Consider the following 21070-nt stretch of genomic DNA (forward strand, 5'->3'; position numbering starts at 1 on the left):
AAATAAGGACAGAGTAACACAAGACACATCATACATATAATCTGGTGATTGTACTCTGTTTATTTCATTTTTGATATTTAATAATAGTTTATCAATATCTATATACTAAGGATTGGTCCGATTAATTACCACGATATTGTTAACAGCAGATATAGCCATAAGTAAAATGGCTTATCAATAAAATTTATCAATAATTCTTCAGATCAATTTATCTATAAATAGTCTGTGCTATTTACTGCAAAATTCTGCCATTTTGTTATGAATTTCTACAATGTAAAGATATGATTCACATGCCCTGGTTCTGTAAAGTAAGTGTTTAAATAAGCAGTATCTTTCTCTGAGGCAAATTCATTGCAGTTAGCTAGTAACATACAAACAATAAACCATTCATGTTCTTCATGGAGCATTTGCATTTTCATTTACAAAAAGGAAGTACAATAAGACTTTTTAAAGGACAGTTCTATTAATTTTGTTGCTAGCTTTCCTCAAGGACTTCTGGTCTTTTTCAACTCAACAAAGGGCCTTTCCCTCATAACATTTCAATGTAATTCTTGAATATTTTAAAGTAAAAATCTGGTAAACTGGTGCATATATTGCAGTGGAATTTTTACTTACTAATATCAATCACTATTTCGAACAACTTTTAATTGTTACTGTTTTAAATTATCAGTATCAATGAGGATAGGAAAGATTATTAGCATCAGTAATGAAACTGGTATCAGTGTTGACTCAAAGTGTTATCACATAACAAGATGACTGAACACTGCACTAAATTGCAAGCTATTTACAGATATATTGGATTGGTAATTTCAATGATAATCCAATATTGATACTGTAAGGCTGCGAATGAATTTGTCCAGTTACCAATATTTATGCATTATAGTTTATTAACTTCCTTACCTGTCGATTGAATGACCTAGACTCCTGTTCTAGGCTGTCTAGCTCTTGCTGAAAAGGGCCCAAGTCGATTCCAAGTGGATCCAGCAAATTCACTTTGGGATATAACTCATTCACAGAGTCATTGATGTAAATGAGTCTCTGGGTTGTGAAGTAGCTCAGAGCTACAGTCTGAAATAGAAGATTAAAATGACTTTAATAAACCCTGTTCAATTCAGGCATAAATATTGCAAGGTTTAGCTTAAATTATTGGTAAGCAAGTTTCAACCTTTCATTAATATTACATGAAGATAATGAGGGAAAAAGAAATAAAGGACAAATACAAGACTTAGCCAAAATTTGAACCACGGATCCTGCCAATTTGTTACGCTGGTACACAAATCGAAGTACCCTTCAACCTCCTGTCTAGTTACATTTTTACTATTTTAAAATTAACTATGTATATTTGTATGGAGTAAAGAATAGTCTGAAAGACAGGTCTGTTTGTCAAACTATTATGAACAGCTAACAGTTGGGGATTAAAATTAACAATGCTAAATTCTGTAGATTTCTTAATAACTTCACTCAGCATACAGCTTGAGAAGAGGGTCAATATGAAATAACAAATTTAAGGTGTGATAAACTGCTTCACTCTGAACTAAAAACTAAACTAAACTAAGTAGCTGAAGTTACATGCCAAAACTGGACCTTTTTAGCTTCAGCTATTTAGTGAAATGATGACATGTGGTGTAAATTATGCTTTATCTCAACAAAACTAATTTTATTGTCTGGCCATGAAGACTAAGTTAAAGAAGACGAATCTACACAAGCTAGGAAAGTACGTAGCAACATGTGCACAACACTGCTTTGTTTGTATGCATTTGGGTTTGTTTATTGTCACTTGCTTTTTGTGCAGGCAATGTTATTATGATTGATTGATTTGCTTTATTTTACTTCACTTTTGTGCCACTTTTGGCTAATTTGCGAAGATGGGGATGAGTGATGGAATGATGAAATTGATGAATGGACACTCACAAACTTCCATGCCCAGGCTGGGATTCAAACCCAGGACCCCTGGTGTTGTAGCACAATGTGCTAACCACTCCTCGATGGGGGCTGGCACAATGTTATTACGGTGCCTCCCTGATGGCTCAGTGGTAGCATCAATCAAGGGTTCCCGGGTTCTATACCTGGTGGAGGCACATTGTGGTTCGGATCCCACTTTAAACTGTAGGTTCAGTCCCGATTAGCCTTACCGTGCATAAAGTGGACTTAAAACACCAACTCAATCAATCAATCAATAATGTTATTATGCTTTGTTATGCAGGCAATGTTATTATGTGATGTGTGATAATCTGTATTTTGACTCCTGTTGGAGAATGTTCTGCAGATATATAATTGACACATAGGTGAGGTTTGCCTCTGTGGAATATGATTTGCAGCAGTCCGAACACTGCAACATCAACTCCAATAGAAGAACAATGTGATGAGGTTAAGTTTTTGACAGTCGAACATGTTTTATCAAGACAATATTTACTGCTATATGTCCACATTGCATGTCATAGCTCGTAGTGAAGAGCTGAAACATATGCTTAAAGGGTAGGACACAACTATCATGTCAACCATACACGATCTGCAGTTGAGTATCACACAATGACATCAACTCGGTGCTGATCACTACTGTGCCGCAAAAGGGTCAAAACCTGCATATGGTAATCAAGAACATGAGCTGCGGCTCCTTGTTTTGAGGTACCCAGGACAATACATGACACAATACATCTAAAATAACTGTGGGAAAATGGCAGAAGTTCAAGTGGGAGTCTTGCACACCCTCCCTACAGCCTTGACCTCTCACCTTGTGATTTTCACATTTTCTTGCAAGTTGAAGAAACAGCTGAAAGGATACAGATTTGTATAAATGGTTACGCTTATGCAAATTCTGAATCAGCAACCAAAGAATTTGTATGAGCATGTTATCTCAAGGTTTGTGGTGGTAGTGACATTCTTTTTAAGCATAATCGGCATGACCAACTTTTATTTGAATCATCATTGTATTTGAAGGACATAATTCAGATTTCATGCATTTAAGATTATAACCACAATTACTAGACATACCTCAAATTCTATTACAACAGGATCAAGTAAGCTTCTCAATTCATCTGTCACATCCAGGAGGTTATGAATGCAGCTTTCACACTCAATGCATCCTTGTTGCTGCACAAAGACCCATCGATAGGGACAGAGTTCACACTTATCACCAATAACACCTGGGAGACATTCACACTGCCCGTTGCTAGGATTGCACGTAAATCCTACTGAATACTGAACATTGCATTCACAGCCTAGATGAGGAAAAGTTATACATTAGGATTAAAAACACATGCAAAACAAATATTTGTTTTAATATATTAGTAATTTTGTTCATTTTATAAACTATAGTAGAATTCTGATTCCACACACTGTTATGAAACATTAAAAGCTAATATAACTTTTGCACATAACTTGACTGTATAATAACAAACTCAATTGCATTGAAAGTAACATTATGAAAAGATTTATATTTTTTGTAAATGAATGAGAGGTAGTATCAATATATTTTTTCCAGTTGAAGTGCGTTGTAATAAAAAAAAATCTCTAATTACAGCAAAAACATGCTATGATCCTTTCTTAGCTGTCACATTCTTCAAAGATTACCAAATGTACTTACTAATACAACCATCGGGTCCGTAATTCCAGAACCCCGCTGAACATCTCTCGCATGCTCTCCCACTAACACCTGGTTTGCAGAGGCACTGTCCACTCTCATCATCGCACTGTGAGCTCTTGGATGCAATGCCACAGTTGCAAGCAGTGCAACCCTGCAAAACAAATTCCACGCTTTTAATGCTGAAGAAAAAAAACTTCATTAAATTGATATCAGTATATAAATTTAAAGTTTCTTGTCAAAAATCCATATTCAGCATGTTTCCAATAAATCTATATTTTATGTTTAAATGCCACAGAGACTGCTGATCTATTGTTTCAAGCAGCATACCGTACTTGGTCAATCAATAAAAATTTCATTAAGTATGTTACCTAATAATGTACTGGTTAGTGAACATATTGGTTTGTTTCGGAAAATGAAACCAAGCAATGCAAAAATTTAGTTTTTTAGTTTAATTTAGTTTTGTTTACTATGAGTTATTGATATTAATAAATTTTATACTGGGACTATATATCAATATTGGTCCACATTAATCCCACTAATTTTATTAAGGATGGGACAGATTAATCAGTACTCTATTGGTATCAGCCGATATTGGCATATCAGTGTATCGGTTCATCGGTAAAATTACCAATTATTTTACCGATACAATATCTCTATAAATATCTTATAATTCAGTGCAAAATTTTGCCATTTTGTTATAATTTTTATGGACAATCTCCATGCTCTACTTTCTTAAGAAGTGAATGTCTAAATAAGCAACTTCTTTTGCACTACAATCACCTTGAAACATACATTTATTAAGGAGGTCAATGATCCATTCAGGTTCTTCGAGGGCTATTTGGAATTTTATATCGGATCGGTAGAATATCAGTATCGGTAAATTTTATATCGGTACTTTATCGGTATCAGCCAAAATTTCATATCGGTCCATACCTAAATTTTATGATTCTTCCTTCACCAATAATAAAGAATACCAAACACTGATTACATTTGATATTTTGTATGATCTGCTTTGTATACCATATCCTCACCAAGAAATAATACGTATAAATGTTGAAGGCACATGTATGGAGAAATGAACTCTAGGACGAAATTAAACAACATGATCTACAAAGTACCTGGCAAGAAGAAAATCCATAGTAGTCAGAAGCACAGCGATCACATTTCTCTCCCACGACATTGGGCAGGCATTCACACTGGCCGGTGAAACTATCACATCTCTGGGTTCCACACTCATCACAAGTGCAAGCTGATTAACAAAGAAAAATACATTGAAACAGCATGTTGCAAATTTGACAGTGTATTGCATACTTGTAACATTTTAAAATTAATAATAATTAATGTTCTTGTATGTACATATTGCTTGCTTGTAGAATTATTCTACTTTATGGTTGTTATAAGTATCGCTGATTTAACATTTCAGGAACCCACAGGCTACCTTCATTACTTATATGTTAGTAACAACCATACATTAATTCTGTAATTGATGTTCATCTAATACACCTACTTTCAGGACACATTTAAAGAGGTACACTTGCAGCAGTTACCAGTGGTATTCTTTCCTTTAAATGTAATGTTTTCAAATTAATCTAAGGTTCTATTTATTATAATAAACCAATGTCTAATTTTATCTGCCAAATTTGAATGAAATGTAGCTAGGTTTTTTTTTACCTCATTTTTCTTATTTCTTTATTTGTTACAAATATATTTTCCTAGGTATAATACACACAATTCTGTGGAAGTTGTCAATGATTCCATTACAATATTACAAGGGTTGATCAAATGAAAAGGTACAAAACGACACTGTCGGTGTAAATTAATACTTTATTCAAAGTATCCTCCATAGGCCTGAGCACATTGATCCCATTGATGAACGAGCCGAATGATTCCTTTTTCCCAGAATTCCTTTGGCCGTGACGCGACCCAGTCCTTCACAGCGTCCTTGAGTTCATCGTCCGAGGTGAAGCACCTTCCTTTGAGATGCTTTTTCAGGGAACCAAACACATGGAAGTCACAGGGGGATAAGTCTGGACTGTAGGGCGGATGGTCTAGCTGCTCCCCCTTGAACCTGGCCAGTTCCGCGTGTGTGACCCTGGAGACGTGTGGACGTGCGTTATCATGGAGCAGACCCACACCCTCCGTGAGCAGCCCCGGTCGTTCGCTTTCCCCGTAAACGTTCACCATCCGGCGATGAATATCGGCCGGTTTAACACCTTCCGCTGTCAGAAAACGGATAACGCCTCGCTGCTCCTCAACAGTCGAATTTGCCAATGTTAACGCCATCCTGTCTGAACACGCACTGCCGCGTCACTTGGACGGCGCTCTGTATCGGAGCCTCTGCTCTCTCCTGCGCATGCGCGTTCAATGCATGCTCCGATGCCGCGTGGTGACTCCAATCGCACCCCTACATATCACGCTACGTTCTCCCATCGCGGCATCGGTATTATATAAACGATTCCGTTGTTACGACGTTTCGTACCTTTTCATTTGATCAACCCTTGTACATTTTTCCTGACTGCATAATTGCATGGTTCAAATGTGGACGGACAACAACAAGATTCTGCACTTACTTTGACAGTCTTTGAGAACTATAGCATCACCAAAATATCCTGGAGCACAAAGGCTGCATGCTTCTCCAAATGTGTTGTTCAAACACTTCAGGCAATCTCCACTCACGGAATCACAGGAGGATGGATCACTTGGATTGATGTTCCCTGAGCAGTCGCATGTCTTGCAGTAATCACCTAAATCAGAATTAAACAATATAAGTTGAAGATACTTGATGGCATTTATAAAAAAATGAAACAGTAAAACAGTAATGATACTTACAAATAAGAATATGAATAAAAACCTTAAATCCTTAAGTGGTGAAAGCAACTGAAGTTGTTATTTATATTATTTTAAGTATGAATGTTGCTACATGGACCATTTGTAAATGTGGTGAAAGTATTGTGTAGATAAAACTATATATTTCTGTTGCTGTTTTTGTTGTCCAGGATAGAGATGATAGCCTATCCTAGATGCCACAGCCTGCGTTAATGAATGGAATGGTCCTACAAAATTAATCAGGTGACAACAAAAACAATAATGCAGAAATATGGAACTTTGTTATGGAAATGAAAGTATGGAAATATGGTCTGTGTGGGCCTTTCTTGTCGCTCACGTTTCTGTAGAATAGCAGATGCATGAAGGTTGCTGCAGTTTCAATGTAAACACTCATCGTGTATACCAAATTTGATAATCATTTCTAAATAAGATTCACCAGTTGGGAAATACAAATACAATAATTTTCCCTGGCTTTATCAACATTTATGTATTTCTAGGTCAGTAGAAACCCTGTCTAGACAGAAAATCAAAGCATCAAGGATGGAAGTAGTCAGATACATTTAAGAGTAAGAAATTGAATACCTGGTGTTTCAGGCCGACCGTAGAAACCAGCAGCACAAGATTCACAGCGAGGGCCAAAGTAGCCTGGCATACAGTCACAATGGATCCTTAGACCATCGTCTGTTACATCACACCCAAATGCAAAGCTGCAAAGAAAATTCACTATCATCAGATATTCTCTTGTTTCTACTGTAGTGAATGTATGGCCAAGTTCATTGGCTCATGGCAGTTAGAAAGCATTGATGTGAATTCTAAAACTAATAGTGATCAACGCTTTTCCCATGTCCGACGTCCTCTCACTCAAAGAAACGTAGAAAGCCACTTTCTCCTCCCTCAAGGGGAGGGGAACAACAATTGCTCATTTCTAGTGAAATGTTCTGAATAGTTATCTTTTTTATTATTATTATTTTATTTTTAAATACATTTTCAGACATAGGAAGACATGAATCATATTCTATAAGGAAGTTAATGCATATTGTATTTTTTTTATTGTACAGAATTATCAATTTTGTCAAATAAATATGAATCTAGGACTATTTCAGTATGTAAGAACACAATGTGATCCCACAAATTTTAAACCAAGGACCAAATGGGGATATAAATGAGCACTGCGAGACTGACGCTTGTTATAATTCTTCTTTATCTAATGTATGATCAACAATTTCAGGATTTGTAATTACACTTACTTGTTTGAAGGCAAAGGCAATGGACATGCACATATCAGACAGTCGAATGGAGTGCCAAAAGTTGCATCACCATAATATCCGACAGCACACTTCTCACAATGGTCTCCTGTTGTATTGTGCTTGCAATCCTGAATAAGTAAAATAAAGTTTATAACAATTACCTGTAACTACAGCATTTTAGGAACTACAGATAAGATTATGCATGTATGAGGACTAGTCAATAAAGAATAAGAATGGACTTATCACTCACCAAGAACATTCGGCATGGTGCAAGTAGACATCTTTTCAAACTAGTCTCCATCAAGTTGAATACACTTGACCCAGTGTGTCTGGCAATCTTAGAATAGATAATGAGATCCAACATTTTATCCACCCCTCCCCCAAACATCCCCAAATTCCCTCAATAGGTAAAAAAAAGGTAAAGTACCCCTGTGCATGTGCACACATGCCATGAAGGCATATGGGGTGATGTGGAGGTAGAGCTCCACAATTCTTGATCTCGGCCAGTTGGAATGATGTAATCAGCATCATGCCCAGCTGCCTTTACCCACCAGAGTTGCCCCCAGGTATCAGAGCCATGCAGAAACAGGGAAATGACTGGAAAAATTCCTGGTCCAGATAACCTTCCCCAGGATTCGAACCCAGGTCTTCCGCATGGTAGTCAGATGCTCTTCCAAATGGACTACCGCGACCCTCCAATTCTCTCAATGCACTCCTAAAATATCTCGCATAGGCTTATGGTCATTTTGGCTACAAATATAGCCTTACCCTCCCCAGGTGGAAAATTCAGGACAAACCCCTGCTTTCGCATGATCTTTGGAATCACCTCCTTCTTCATGACCACTCAAGTTGAGCTAAAACATTTATCTCCTTGTGCCAATTTCAGCGAGGGAACAAGAAAATGCCCCAAGGAGCACACATTTGATATTTCTCTTGACCAAATATTATGCACCCACCTTGCACAGACATGTGTCATGTACAAGTGCTCATGAGCGCTGTGTAATATATCTGTCTGGTCATCAACAGTTATCCAGAAATCTTCACAAAGAATGGCAGCATCATTATCTTATTCATAGCTGTGGTCAGAACACTGGACTGCCTACCTTTACTGTCATTGCATGGCCTTCCTTAAACTCTTTGAACCAGCAAAATGTGGTTGACAGTGGAAGAGCAACTTCCCAGCAACAATTCGTAAGCTTCCATGGTGAATTTCTTCAGATGGGACACAAAATATCCAGGCTGCATTCTGCTCTTCCCACACCAACTTCATCTTGAGCTAGACTGCAGCCTGAATGTACAGCTACTTAGTCAATCGCCCACCATATCCAGAGGCATGCAGAAACTCACTTCAAACATTTCCATGCCAGTTCTTCCACGTCCATATTAGTGGAGAAAAATACACTTAACCCCTCACTTAATAGTAAGTAATGAATTCATTCTCATTCTGGATTGACTGGCTCTCATAATAAAATAAATTACACTGTAGAGAATGAATTAATCCTGAATTTTCAGTAATAAAAAGAGCGAAATATGGTGAAATAAAATCATTAAAAATTTTCACTGCAAGGTGATGTCTTTATCCACGTAGAATGTGGAGGAACAAAAGAGATAAAAGGAAAGGAAATGTGAAGGGGTTTGTCCTCAATACTGACTAACTAACTAACTAACTCTCTAGCCTTCTTAAACCCAAAGGTTCATGGCTGCAGCAAAACAGGTCTTCCATCTGTCCCTCCCTATCTTGAGCAAGATCTATATACTCTTTTCCATCCCTACCGATTTCCTTTAGGTCCATCTCAACGTTGTCCCTCCATCTTCGTCTTGGCCTTCCTACAGGTCTCTTACCATCAGGTTTTCCAACAAGAATCCTGTGAACTCCTCTTTCCTCTCCCATTCGTGCCACATGGCCTGCCCACCTAAGTCTTTTTGATTTAATTATTCTAATAATATCTGGACATGAATACAAATTATGTAGTTCTAAATTATGTAACCTTCTCCACTCACCTGTCTCCTCACCCCTTTTAGGTCCAAATATTTTCCTAAGGATCTTATTTTCAAATACTCTCACTTTATGTTCCTCTTTCAATGTAAGGGGCCAAGTTTCACATCCATATAATACTACAGGCAAAATTACTGTTTTGTATATTTTAACTTTTAGTTTCTTAGATATTAAACGAGAAGACAAAAGTTTATGAATAGAAAAGTAACATGCATTTCCTGAATTAAGCCTACTTTTTATTTCCTCTTTAATATAATTTTCATTTGTTAATATTACTCCTAAGTATTTGAATTTGGAAACTGGTTCAAACAAGTTGTTATCAATAATTAGATTTTGATTATTACCTAACACTTGGTTTCAGCCTGCAAGCATATATTTAGTTTTCTCTTTGTTAACTTCCAAACCTATCTCTTTAGCAGTTGTGAAAAATATTTTAGCATTATTCTTAATTGTATTTATATCATCCCCTAATAAGTCTACATCATCTGCATATGCTAACAACTGAGTCACACCATTTAATTTTAGTCCTTCTTTAGTTTCTTTTACCTTCCTAACAGCATATTCTAAGGCAAAATTAAAGAGCAATGGAGATAATGCATCTCCTTGTTTTAACCCATCATCCTCAATACTGACTGTACCATAATATGAAAATGACAGAGGATGAAGATGATGATGACCATTTTCTGAGAACTAGGAAAATACTAATGTAAAATTTACAAATACATGTAATGAATAATGCATCAATCTGATATAAAATCTTGAGATCACATCCACAATGATCGATTGGCTCCTTAACCAATGTATGAACATGGGAGATTTCACACAAAAATGACGTGTCACATGTCACTTGAAGAACGACAAATCAAATGCAGGCTTACCAAAATATGGCATGATGATACAGTATGAAACATTGCTTGTCATTGGTTCATTCTGAAGTGACAAGTAGTGTAACATGATGCTTGTTACTTTCGGTGTGAAACCTCCCTAAGGGTCACAAAATAACATAACTGTAGAAGTAAAACAAAGTTTCTTATAAAATTATACGAAATTTAAAATAATTGGTCAAATAAACCCATCCCAAGCCAACTAAAAATTTATTGTTTTCGGCACTCATATCCAAGGATTGTTTTGGAGCAGATAACACCCACAGTTCTCACAAGAGGGGTTAAGCATTCATGGTATAGACTTTTACCTTGGTTTTTACCAAAAAAAAAATAACTGCAGTTACTTTTTCTAAGTTTATCTGACTTTTGTGCAAAATTTAGTAATAAAAAAACAAACACTTACAGTGCATATTCCTGTAACTGGATCGCAGGTGTCAGCATGGCCATTGCACTGGCAGGGAACACAGAATCCTCCATATGGACCAGTCTGTGCTCGAAAGTATCCTGAAGCACATTCTTCACAAGACAATCCCTTGTAGTTGGGTGGACACAAACACTGTTCAACAGACGAAGCTTTTGAAGCACCTACTTCATACGTTTCTACTGCAATGTCCAGGGTTACATCTTGAAGTCTGATAAGAGGGCAAAAGATAAATAAAAATTAATGTACTGACTTTATTTTACACTGTAATCTAAAAATCTATAAAGTAACAAAAAACATGGATTTCAGTTCTCAAAATTGTTGGGTTCGATTCTACCTTCCCTGGCAAATATAAGCACTCTGCTTTGTGTGCATGTGCATTTCCTGGATGTGTTCTGTTTAATCTTTGCCACACCAGAGGAAGGTCTCTTGAAGGCACAAAACCCTTAGGTTGCAAGCAAAGACCTGAGCACATTCTCCCACATATTTCCCAGTTTCTTAGAAGAAAACCCAACAACGAGATATTTTGTGTTACAACAGAGAAAGAGAAGTGGCCTGATACGGAAGTGTGATAAAATTTGGTGTTTCTTTCCATCTCTGTTAGGGATATTTCAGAGCGAAGCAATAAACAGAAGCAGGGATCACACCAAAGCGACACGTGACACAGTCTTGGAGCAAGTATTCACTGTGCAAGTACAAACAACAGACCAATGCAACACCAATGGAGAAAATGCCATTTAGATAATCAGTGTGGATAACATGCAAGCGACAAGTGACATGCGGAGCTTGTCGTGTTGCTTCCGTTCAAAAGGCTATATTGATTACTGAGGGTTTGCTTCCAAGTGACATGTGTCACTTGTCAATTGTCACCTGCCATGTGTCACTTTGGTCTGAAAGCTCCCTTGATGTTTTGAAGTGTACCATACATAAACATTATCATTAAATATCTTGTACTTAAGAATTGATGTTTTTCTCATTGAACACAAAATCTGTTCTGAATATACAGGGTGGCTCAATAAGTCAATTAACACCCTCAGTACAAGGCCACTGCGGCATGGAATGTGAAAATGGTGATGACCAATCATTGCCTGGCCAAGGGGGAACCACATTGACGCCACCCACATGGTCGGCGGCCATCTTGATGTCCGCCATCTTGAATTCAACTTCAGAATTTTAAATGGGAAGGGGGTCGTGCGACATATCAAAATGGGCTAGAATTTCACGAGAAATGCAATGGTGAAGGTTTTTTCGACGTATCTTTAACCAGTAAAAAGTTATGACTGAATTCTTGTACCAATTTGCTCCTTTTCGAGGTGTTAGAAAAATGCCTTAAAATTTGTTTAGCGCATCCGTAATGCATAGAGATCAAAGTGACATCTAGGGAGAGAAGTTCGCATGCCATTGCACACGATTTTAATCGGATACATCCATGAAGAGCTGCGCATTATAAATGGTTGTCACGAACAATTTACAGTGTGACGCTTCCATTGAATTAAAAGTCCTTCACAGTGACAAGGCTAATGTTTATGTTCAGAAGGAAGTTCATAAACAGAATATGCGACCCTTGGCATCTGATAACTAACTTTGGACAAAAACAGGTTCATAACGTTCCCATAAGTGTTCTGGTGTTCTTCCCTATTGAAAAAAAACTCTGTAAAAAGTACCTTCTTCCATAAGCAAGGATGAAAAAAACTGTTTATTTAACAAATCCAAGTAGCCCTAAGCATTTGAAGGTTCCGTTGATGGAAAATTGACTAACCAATCGTGTTCCACACAGCACGCCACACCATTAACTTACCAACACTAACCCTTCAGCTTTGATCTGTCGAAAATGGGTTATCAGATAAAAAGCATTGAATATTCTGTTTATAAACTTCCTTCTGAACATAAACATTAGCCTTGTCACTGTGAAGGACTTTTAATTCAATGGAAGCGTCACACTGTAAATTGTTCGCGACAACCATTTATAATGCGCAGCTCTTCATGGATGTATCCGATTAAAATCGTGTGCAATGGCATGCGAACTTCTCTCCCTAGACGTCACTTTGATCTCGATGCATTACCGATGCGCTAAACAAATTTTAAGGCATTTTTCTAACACCTCGAAAAGGAGCAAATTGGTACAAGAATTCAGTCATAACTTTTTACTGGTTAAAGATACGTCGAAAAAACCTTCACCACTGCATTTCTTGTGAAATTCTAGCCCATTTTGATATGTCGCACGACCCCCTTCCCATTTAAAATTCTGAAGTTGAATTCAAGATGGCGGACATCAAGATGGCCGCCGACCGTGTGGGTGGCGTCAATGTGGTTCCCCTTTGGCCAGACATTCCATGCCGCAGTGGTCTTGTACTGAGGGTGTTAAGTGACTTATTGAGCCACCCTGTATGTGGTAGGCTTATTTCTATCAAATACTATGTGGAGTACTACAGAAAGTGCCTAGCGGAGAGCATTTAAATCAGACCTGAAGGGATCTGTCACTGGTGTAAATTAGTAGGTGAATGGGTTCATGACTGACTAAAACACCAATGGTTGTATTTATAACAAGTTGCAGTTGCATTTATTGTGTAACTCAGATATGCAGTGCTCGAAAAATCTTCTTCAGAGCTAGGTGCCAGGAAACTACCTACTAGCAATTGTGCATACTATAAGAAGGTGAGCCGGCCCTAGTGGCAGAGTGGTTAGCACATTGCGCTACGATGCCAGGGGTCCCAGGTTTGAATCCCGGCCTGAGCATAGATGTTTGCGAGTGTTTATTGATCATATCATCACTCATCCCAATCTTCACAAATAAGTCAAAAGTGGCAAAAAATAAAGCAAAACAATCAAAAATCAATCCATCTATAAGAAGCTGAGCATCACTGTATTCAAAACATCGCTAAATCATGTGAGAAAGCGGGAAATGGGGGGGGGGACAAAGAGTAAGAAATTGTTATTTATTCTATGAAATGTTCACAACATTGATAAAAAAAATCATTTGCTAATTTACGCTGTACTGCAATTTTAACTTGGAGTTTTCAGAATTTCGTACATGCAAACTTGAAAAATGGCAATATTACAGCAAAAGATCAGTCGCCAGGCTGAAATTTCTAGTCGCCATGGCGACCGGGATTTTTCAAGCCCTGTCCATGGGTATTAAATCACAATTTTTCAAAATTAATCAGATATTTCATTGTTTACAGACTCTTGGAAAAACTAATCATTTAATTTTTCCAAGAGAAAAACTAAATGATCATCTTTGATGAAATGAGAAACTGGGTATTTAGACATTTACATTACAGAACTAGGGAATATGAATATATGATATCCACATATAACAAAATAGATAGAGAACTGATTAGTATTTTCCATCACTAAAATAATATTATTTATATTCATATATCTAAGGATAAAAAATAAATAAATAACTTACTTAGCAAGGACACTAGGCTCCCAGTAAGTGGCTCTTATGTAAATGGCATTCAAATTTTGAAGGACCAGCATAATCTGTTCTCTTGTTGCTGGCAATCCTGACGGTTGAACAAAATTCTGTTCAATTATGTCCAAACTGTTTGTGTATTCAATTCCTGCTGCTGGCTGTTCAAGCGAGAAGTACAGCAAGTATATTCCAGCTCCATGAAGAACAACATCTGCTCCACTCACGGCACTTCCTGAAATGAAAGTTTATTAGCAAAATTTTGTAAATACTTGTGAAAATAATTAGAAAGTTGCACAATAAAAAAAATTCTAAATGTTAGGAATGGACTGATACGAAAATAAAACTACCAGTAAAAAATTTACTTATACCAAAATCTGATCAACTTGATGTACAATTTTAAAAATATGAATGGTAAATTTACAGCCATAATTAATGTGTGCAACAAAATGACTGCAAACGGTTCTGCTTTAACAAAGGATACTCTGTATTTTGGCATTACTTTACAAACAAGTATGGGAATTATACTTCTACATGCATAAAAATAACATAATGATGATGGAATTTTTTACTAAATTAATAGATATATATGAAATATTTGATCAGAAGGTAAAATTATTGGAAATTGTATTGATGTTGCATTTTCTACAAAAGCACAAACATTTGTGCACAATCAATACTGATACCATTGAATCTATCTATGACAGAGAAATATTTTGTATGGAATGAGAAGAGTCAGATCAATGATATAAATTTGATGAAGTCATAATAATATCAGTAACAATTATATTAGAAAGTAATAATTTACTTTGTACTTATCATTAATATTACCATATCCTTGGGTAGACTCTTCTATTTTATACACCAATTGAGGGAATATCTGACAACTATTTTTTCATTGCTTATTTTCAGATTTCAAATCAATAATGTATTGATTGATTGATTTGCTTTATTTTACTTCACTTTTTGTGCCACTTTTAGCTAATTTGCAAAGATGAGTGATGATATGATGAAATTGATGAATGGACACTTACAAATATCCATGCCCGGGCCAGGATTCGAAACTGGAACCCCTGTCAATAATGTATTGAAATACAAAGTTTATCAAGAAATTCTTCTTTAAATAAAAGGAGGGGGAGAATTAGTTAAGAAATTTGGTGAATTTGGGAAACTGTCATTCTTTGAATTTAACTTATTGTCTGCATTTAACACTCAACTTTTTAACCCAAATCATTTTCCTCCTCCTTCGGTTATTCTGTTAAAATGCTACTAAAAAAACTAGCCTATAAAGTTTTTTTCTTTTCTTCTGGGATCAAAGTAATATTGCACATTTACAGCTCCTGGCCCCTACAATGAAACATTAATGTAACATAAATATAATACAAGTGTCAGTGTTTGTGTAAACTGGAAACAAAATCAAATCAGCCAATTCTAGAAACAATATGCCTTCTCATTCTAAGTGCATATTTCTTTTTTCTCAAAATACTTACCAAATATTCCAGATGTATAATGCACGGTGTAGTTTAGGTACCCTCCATAAGATGTTAGCTTATTCCCCAGGTAGTCTAATGGTGCTGCGAAGTAACTGACCCTACCGGCAGGTTCAGTAACGTCCGCTTCCACTGTTGCATCGTCAAAATGCTCTGGTAGGGTGGGGAGAGTTTCCACCATAACAACTTGGTCAGCAAGATCGATTAGCGCCATGTGCCAGCCTTCCATGCGCGTAACCTGTTTAAGAACATGATGGTAAACACCGAGTACATAGCAGTAACATTGTAACATCCAACAATGTGTTCTTATATTGACTGTTATGTATAGAACATCAATTAATCTGTTCCATTCCTGTTTTTTATTTTGCCATGGAGGGCTAAGACCAGCCAAGTTGATTTTTTCATTGAGTGAAAAAATGTTGCCGTTATCTTGTTTTCAGGTCAAGAGTCCACTACAATTTATTTTCAACTAGTTACACAACTGTTGGGTAAACAACAAAATATTTTGGTTAATTACTTCCATTGTAAAATTAAGTCAGTTTACAATTCCGTCTGTAGTGACTATATATGTGATTAATAGGTGTATAATTATTTGTTTATTTATCGTGGTTTGAAAATTGTTTTGCATAATAAAAAATACACACATTTCTTTATTTTACCTGAGATCTGTAGTGTGAAGAGCTAATGCAGCGACTTGTCTTGCCAAAGCAGAAGCATTTCGTACATCCATCTGGGTTTTTCTCTTGTAAATCGAAAGTTCCTTCCTTGCATGTGTCGCATGCTTGTCCATACACATTGTTTTTGCAATAACACTCTGAAGTAAACTGAAAACCAAGAAATAAGAGAAGAAATCAATATGTTGTGGCATAGGATGAATGTTATGTAAATTACAAGAATGTATGTACCAGATTCGATAGCATGCTTTTAAACAAGACAAATAAAAACTAATACATCCCCAAGAGAACACAAAAAAATTGTAGAAACTTAATATTAAGGTGAGAACCCTTAGAATTGAAAATCAAATCTCTCCGTGTAGTGGGTGTGGAACATGTAAATGGTAACAAGTAGTACCACAGCCAGTCAGACGGTGGAATTTGTTGTCATAACAAAATGTGTTGTGAAGCCATGACTTGTGGGTCAAATCCTAGGTAAGGCATGATAGTTTTTTTTTATGATTGCTCTCCCTAAGGAACAGTCAAAGCATGTCATAGCCAAATCTGGCATGTAAAGCGGCTGCCGAGCCATGCATTTGTTTCAACTGCCGGAATCATAATATTCCACTACACACACAGGATGTCTCAGGAAGAAATTTTTCTTATGCTCCTACATAAGTAGCCTTAGAGGGCTTTGATTGATTGATTGATTGTTTATTTTACTTCACTCTTCTGCCACTTTTGGCTAATTGCAAAAATGAGGATGATTGATTATGGGATGAAATTGTTGAAGGGACAATGAGGGATGAAATGGTTGAAGGGACAATGACAAAGAATACCCATGGCCAGGCTGGGATTCAAGCCTGGGCCTTATGGAGCTTTCAGACTGAAGTAACAAGCGACACACCAGAAATGACACTTATCACTAGCAACTGAACTTTCAGAAATAAATGTATATATCACAGTACCAACGGATGTCACTTGTTGCTTGTGTGTCACTCAGACTGGGTCGTTTTCTCAATATACATTGTGTTGCCTGAGTATGCAAGTTTGTGTGCAGTGAGTGCTTTTTTTGGTAAGGATGTCGAATCGACCCTACCTAATAGAAATATGTATGATACATTGTTGAAAAGGTATAAATCAAGGATTCCAGAAATGTAGGATTTATGGCGAGGAAACAATGGAAAGTGGAAAAAAAAAGTAGTATTAAGTTTGAGAAACCTCCATTATAAATTAAACATAATGAGCCTAATTTACGTGCAGATATAAGACTAAATGCCTAATTTGTTGTGTTAGGCATGTTGGGTTTAGTTATCTTAGGATAAATAATACATTTACAGTGTATTTATGCTAAGAGAACCAAACGTAACGGACCTAACCTAACAACACAGGCATTCCTCGACTGACATCACAAAGCAAGGCTGTCCTAGCATTGTGCAATAAGGGAAACCTGTGAAGTCAAACTCACCAAGAAACAAAAGAACACCGAAAGTATAATTAAACAGACACACAACAAAATCGGCAATATGACAATAAAATAATGAAAACCCATATATTTTCCATACAAATTCAAGTAAACGAACTTAAATTAACGAAAATAAATTGCAGTTATCAAGAAATGCAAACCCCAATATCCTAAAATAAAATGAAAATCATAAATACGAATTAAAAACCCGAAATAAAGAAAGTTGAATCCTAGTGGAAATTCGCATATATATCCACATTGAAAACAAAAGTTCGACCTGGCAATATTGTGTGTTTACAACATGGATTTCGATAAAGGAAAGCAGCTATGGCAAGTAATGTAGTAAAGTTTTTATTATTTCATAGAAATGAAACTTCTAATTGAAAAATGCACAGTGCCAAGTCGAAGTGTGTATTACGTACTATTAGTGAACATATATATTTTTTTTACTTCGAAATGGTAAAACACAAGGGTCGTTTGTGCAGTATAGCTTTTTCTGTTTCCCCACTTGCAACTTGTTACTTATTACTTGGGCTGAAAGTTCTCTTAGAGTTCACCCAGCCTTTCATAAATCAATTTTCTTATGATGCATTCTGCCCTCATATCATTTGGCGTGACCTCTCTGTTAATATTGTCCATAGATTGCATTGCACTTTCCCTGGCTTGCACAAACATTTCATTTCACATTCCAATAATATTTTTTCTTTGTTCTGGACATGTTGTAGTACACCCCTGTTCAGATGAAGTGGAACATGTTTCAACTGTCCAGTCTTATAAAATGTGCCACTTTATGTGAAGAGGAGTGTACAAATTCTACATGTTGCTTTTCCTTATGATAGTCTCTTGCTTTGGAGCTTTCTAGAAACATCTGTTTACCTCAGTGACACCAGAGGAAGACTTTCTGCAGGTTCATTACTCTTAAGGCTACAAGTAAAGAACTGGGCACATTCTTCAATGCATATCCAAGCTACTGAGAAGTAAAACCCAGCACAGAGGTGACATATGGGTTACAATACATTGAAGACGTTGATGTGCCTAGTATCTCCCAGTGTGGATCTGTATTGCTGTATGGTTTGGCAACAATATGCATAAATTAAGAAAAACTGTTTTCAGTGTTTCAAAGGTAGCAGATTCCATTGTGGTATCACTGACAGAGGAAATTCCACACAGGTAAAATCGGTGTTGGCTCAGTAGCTCGCTTGGTAGAGCACTATCAGAGACCCAAGTTGAAGTCCTGGTTGAGCCTTCATGTTTTGCTAAAATTTCTATATAGTACATCTCCTGTGCATGTAAAACCATATACCTCCGACAGATGTATCTACACATCCTCTCAAAACTTTCTTTTGTGGGAGCAGAACTCCAAAGAAAAATCATAAAATTATTTTCCTTCCTACTGGAGGCATTTAACAACTTCAAACGACAAAGAATATTATTACACTGATGAAAACTACTGCATTTATTTGGTCAACAAAATTTTTAGCTTTGGTCATTTACAAGATGATTTTTTCAACAATCCAAATACAATATCTTTATCATAGCATTAATTGATCAAAAATATTTCATGGATTTCCAAGAAGTCTTCTCAAGTTCACATGCACATATTCTTCAAGTCCAAACATAAAGGAGTTCATAAGAAGTGAACGACTGTCATTTTTTTTACCTGAACATTTGTGTTAATTGCTAGTTAAGTACAAAGTCATTTTCACCATTGAAAACATTTTCTGTTGTATTTTTCAAGTCCACAAGATTCTTTCACACTTTTGGATGTTTTAACTATCGAGACCTGGAATCTGTTTATGATGAGTTACTGTTAGGAGGCTGGTGGTCGCCAGAGCCAACTCCATACGTAGGTGGAGGGCCTCTGCTGCGAAGATTATACGTGTGGGTCGGGATGGCAGTTTTCCTGGCTTCTTTCTTTGCGGCCCTGACTTCAGCGGCCAAGTCGAGGTAGGGCTTCTTCTGCTCCTCGGTCATTGCCTTCCAGCGCTCACCGGCCATCCTGGAGATCCCCGCTATGGGGTCGATGTCCTGGCCAGCCATCTCCTTTCTCACTTCTGCACAGAAGATGACAAAGGGTTGCGAATACTGGGGCATCTCTGCAACCATTTTGCCCTGAGCAGGGCTCGAACTTTCAGCAGCTTGGTTTTCTGTGCCTTCCATGATTTCTTTCTCAGGTATCAAATGCTTGATTCAGGTATCCTAGTGACAGGAATCTCAACAATAGCATTGGTCAGGAAGTGCTCCTAATAATGTGACAACAATGTTCCATACACCTGAAGCAGGAAATGGTAATGTGAATAGCTAGTGTCCAGGAAGCAGTAATAATTTTTACTTTACTGTTTGCATAACATAACTAGCATGTAAAACCCATGTAGGAAATTAGCAGCAAATATTAAAACAATAATTGCAATTTAGCAACTCAGGAGTAACACTTAAATTTCACTGGCTTTTTAAAGACACCACTAACCTCCATGACTTTTACCTTTAGTCTTCTTCCTGATGGTCTCCGACAAATTTTAATTTCCCTGACATTGCTTGACTTTCAAGATTGGGGACTCCTCAGGGTTCCCACGTAAACTCTAACTGCATTTTCCCTGAGATTTCCCCGAGTTTTCCAGAATCAGCACATTTTTTCCAGAGTACTCAATACCCAGTACATTACTATTCTAAATATATTTTACAATGGCCTATGGTGCATCTGCTTTACCAGTAATATTACCGATCTGATATATTTATAAACAATCTGTAATTTAGTGCAATATTCTTGTTATTTATTTTATGAATAAGAACATGTAATTATTCTTATGGTTTTCCAAAGTAAATGTCTAAACAGGTAGTTCCATTTCAAAGGAAAAAACCAACCACAATCACCCAGTTATGTACATTAATTAAGGAGGTGAATGAACAATTCATCGAACATTCAAGGAGCACTTGCAATTTTATATCCAATCAGTAGGCCTATTAGTATATTTGTGTAGTATTTTATCAGTATTAGCCAATAACAAAACAAATTAAAGAATAAAATGATATCTTTATGCACTTAATTAAGGAGTAAGGCTTTCTTGGGGAATTTTTACACTTTTTTACAGC

The 21070-nt window shown here is 36.7% G+C and overlaps 2 protein-coding genes across 3 annotated transcripts in view; both read right to left on the reverse strand.

The window, feature by feature from the left end:
- LanA (laminin subunit alpha) overlaps positions 1-21070 on the reverse strand; it is a 137518-nt gene that overhangs the window by 39819 nt on the left and 76629 nt on the right. For both annotated transcript variants that reach the window (XM_083122227.1, XM_083122228.1), the window contains 11 exons: positions 16522-16686; positions 15863-16100; positions 14370-14607; positions 10940-11168; positions 7657-7784; positions 6992-7116; positions 6154-6327; positions 4702-4832; positions 3584-3734; positions 2992-3218; positions 901-1068 (listed from right to left, as the gene is read on the reverse strand). In XM_083122227.1, the coding sequence (XP_082978353.1) occupies positions 901-1068; positions 2992-3218; positions 3584-3734; positions 4702-4832; positions 6154-6327; positions 6992-7116; positions 7657-7784; positions 10940-11168; positions 14370-14607; positions 15863-16100; positions 16522-16686 (1974 nt within the window). The remainder of the gene's footprint in view (positions 1-900; positions 1069-2991; positions 3219-3583; positions 3735-4701; positions 4833-6153; positions 6328-6991; positions 7117-7656; positions 7785-10939; positions 11169-14369; positions 14608-15862; positions 16101-16521; positions 16687-21070) is intronic.
- Positions 19438-20182, reverse strand: LOC145988249 (uncharacterized). The gene has a single exon (XM_083123114.1). The coding sequence runs from the start codon at positions 20138-20140 to the stop codon at positions 19775-19777; it is 366 nt and encodes a 121-aa protein (XP_082979240.1). The 5' UTR covers positions 20141-20182; the 3' UTR covers positions 19438-19774.

The sequence above is a fragment of the Lepisma saccharinum genome, chromosome 5, assembly GCF_977018435.1.
Source record: "Lepisma saccharinum chromosome 5, izLepSacc3.1, whole genome shotgun sequence".
Lineage (NCBI taxonomy): Eukaryota > Metazoa > Arthropoda > Insecta > Zygentoma > Lepismatidae > Lepisma > Lepisma saccharinum.

Coding starts and splice junctions, on each gene's coding strand:
- LOC145988249 (XM_083123114.1), bottom strand. CDS start 20,140: ATGGAAGGCACAGAAAACCAAGCTGCTGAAAGTTCGAGCCCTGCTCAG.